This window comes from Trachymyrmex septentrionalis, unplaced genomic scaffold (genome assembly GCF_001594115.1).
Source record: "Trachymyrmex septentrionalis isolate Tsep2-gDNA-1 unplaced genomic scaffold, Tsep1.0 scaffold14, whole genome shotgun sequence".
Classification (NCBI taxonomy): domain Eukaryota; kingdom Metazoa; phylum Arthropoda; class Insecta; order Hymenoptera; family Formicidae; genus Trachymyrmex; species Trachymyrmex septentrionalis.
The window spans coordinates 881,210-884,355 of record NW_017304543.1 but is presented as its reverse complement, the minus strand read 5'-3'; the positions used below and the strand labels follow the sequence as shown (position 1 = coordinate 884,355).

The window sequence follows — 3,146 nt, the reverse complement described above, 5'->3', positions numbered from 1 at the left end:
CATAATATTTAAAGATTTTTTATGCATTCGAGGAGATGCTATTAGCGCTTTTATCATTCTATCTTGGTTGTTTATTAGACGAAAACAAGGATAAAATGACACAAATAGCGCTAATAGCGGCTCCCTGAACGCATCTTATAATACAACAAAAAAAAAAAATGAATGGTAGACGTTCATGAAAATTACGCGATATAATTTATCTATATTTTGTATCCATCGTTCTTTTTCTAAAAATTATATATCATGTATTTACAGAATCTATTCGAACAAATATGGGCGGCGAATGAGTACGAAATATTCAAAAGAATGATGATACAAAAGAACTTGGAGCTCCAGCTGCAAGCGCTAAATATGATCGAACAAAAATACGGTCTCACACCTGCCTCTCTTGTATACGAGACTGATGGCTTCCTTGACGACGAACTGGTCATGGAGGATTTGATACAGTATGTTATATCATAAATATATCAATAAACTAGTCAACATATCTGGAGGCGTACAAGAATTAGAGATGTTTGTAAAAATTGGAACGGTTTTTGTGTCGGAGGAATCATGTATTTCATATATGTGCAGCAAACGTGTTCTGGAAGATCAAAGCGAAGAAGAACCAGGTATATCCTCAGGAACAACATTGATCGCTGAACACGAGCGTTTAACTGCCGAATATCACAATGAAAGAGCATTATTGGAAGAAGCATTAAGAAGATCGAAAGATGATTCCAGGAATACTTCGGATGACGAATCAACAGAAGAAGTTGAGTGTGCTACCATATCGGCTGAGAAAAAGCCATTAGATAAACTTAGGAAGAACGAGCCTCTCAAACCAATACCGACTTCAAAAAAGAAATCTGATGAAGACAAGGTATTTACTTTTGATTCACTTGCATTTATGTGATATCAATACACGTACAAATAATTTTCCAAATGTTTCCATATTTCCATACACAAATGAATATGACTAGAAGATTTCAATCTACAATAATGTGTATGAAAATAAAAATGTATTGTATTGCTTCCATTTTGCAGATGAATGCAGAAGATATTAAAAAGAGGCAAGAATATCTGAAAGCCAGGCGAGATAAACTTGTGGCTTTGAAAAAGGAAGCTAGGAGCCATCAGCTAGAAATGAACAAAACTCGTCCGAGCTCCGCTAGAACAGTTGCTGAAGCAACTCTGAAAGGAGAACAAGAATTGGAAGCAGCGCAAACTATAGATCCTTCAATACTTCAAGTACGAAGGGCTCTAGCAGCCCGATTGAAAGCTGAAGTTGTGCATAAATAATTTTAACTTTGCATTATTATATATATATATATATATATATATATATAAAATATTATATATTAGTTTTTCATAATTAACTGTAGAAGTCTTAAGCTTGCAATTCCAATAAAGTGCTTCATCACAAAAGATTAAATAATTATGATATCTAGAAAAGTAGTATATGCAAAGTTGTATTTAGTCAGATAGTCTGCGAGAAATGTGTGAAAACCTACAAGTTGTTTTTATATTTTTACGTCCTATTGTTTTAAGAAAACTTTTATTCCTAATATTTTCATACAGAATAAACAAAATAAAACTTATTTAATATCTGCAAATACATACATGTATTTTATTTTATTAAAGTCTGATTTTTTTAAACAAAACTACGTTTAATAAAAAAAAATACTGGATTTTAAATGTTTTTCCTCACAACCAGTATTACATAATATGTTTGTATAAGTATAAAATATTCAATAAGAACTTTTTAAAGTGTACGTTTATAAATATAAATATACAAAAAAGTATTATGAAATAATATTTAAAGAGCTCCAATTATTTCACAAAATTAGAGTCATGTTAATTATCAAATACATACTGTGTTTCTGTATTCAACAGGAATTTAAAGTAAATATTAAGGTAGATTATCTTCGCTAACAAGTATTCATCTAATTTTAAATTTTATTTAATTAAATACTTTTCGCACCTCTACAACACACTGTATTTGTATAACACACATTATCATTCTCACTTTTTTGTAGACTACTTTCTAATAAATGAAATGGATTCATAGCATAATACCAGCAATAAGTACACTAACATATAAATATCTAACTTTTTTTATTATTTAATGAAATATTAACGTATATTTTTCTCTGTAGAATAATAGAAATCAATATCTATCTGCAAGCAAAAATAAATTCTTTTTATCATGTAATATATATACACCCACACACACACACACATATATATATATATATATATATATATATATATATATATATATATATATATATATATATATATATATATATATATATATATATATATATATATATATATATATATATATATATATATATATATATATATATATATATATATATATATATATATATATATATATATATATATATATATATATATATATATATATATATATATATATATATATATATATATATATATATATATATATATATATATATATATATATATATATATATATATATATATATATATATATATATATATATATATATATATATATATATATATATATATATATATATATATATATATATATATATATATATATATATATATATATATATATATATATATATATATATATATATATATATATATATATATATATATATATATATATATATATATATATATATATATATATATGTGTATCATCAATATTTATATATTAATAACACCTATTTTTATAACTATAATTAATATTTAAGTTAAATTTAATTAATTTTTCCTATCGCTGCAGATATCACTCTATTTAATACTACAATAGTACTCAACTAATAATTTTGAATATTAGAAGTGAACTGTTCGCTATAATGAAGTTAGAATTCGATTATACAATATTAGGCAAAAAATTCGTAAAAGTTAAGCAACTTTCTGTACAATAGTTGCGTGTTTTGTGCTATGAATTCTGCATTTAGATATCACTTTTGTTGCCTGATTATTTCTTTCATTCCCCAGTAGAATAAAATGCAAAATATCTTTTTTCAATTACAATTCATTCACTTATTACCATAATACACACAGGATTGTATATCTTATACTTGCTCTTAATTCACAAAATTCTCGAATAGCTTTTCATATAAAAAGATTTCTTTTTCTGCATATATATATATATATAT

General features: G+C 24.8%; 1 protein-coding gene across 1 annotated transcript in view; it reads left to right on the top strand.

The window, feature by feature from the left end:
- LOC108745521 (cilia- and flagella-associated protein 36) overlaps positions 1–1,281 on the top strand; it is a 3,028-nt gene extending 1,747 nt beyond the window's left edge. Inside the window, exons 3-5 of the mRNA XM_018481702.1 lie at positions 256–446; positions 574–862; positions 1,027–1,281. Of these exons, the coding sequence (XP_018337204.1) occupies positions 256–446; positions 574–862; positions 1,027–1,281 (735 nt within the window). The remainder of the gene's footprint in view (positions 1–255; positions 447–573; positions 863–1,026) is intronic.
- The last annotated feature ends 1,865 nt before the right edge of the window (positions 1,282–3,146 follow it).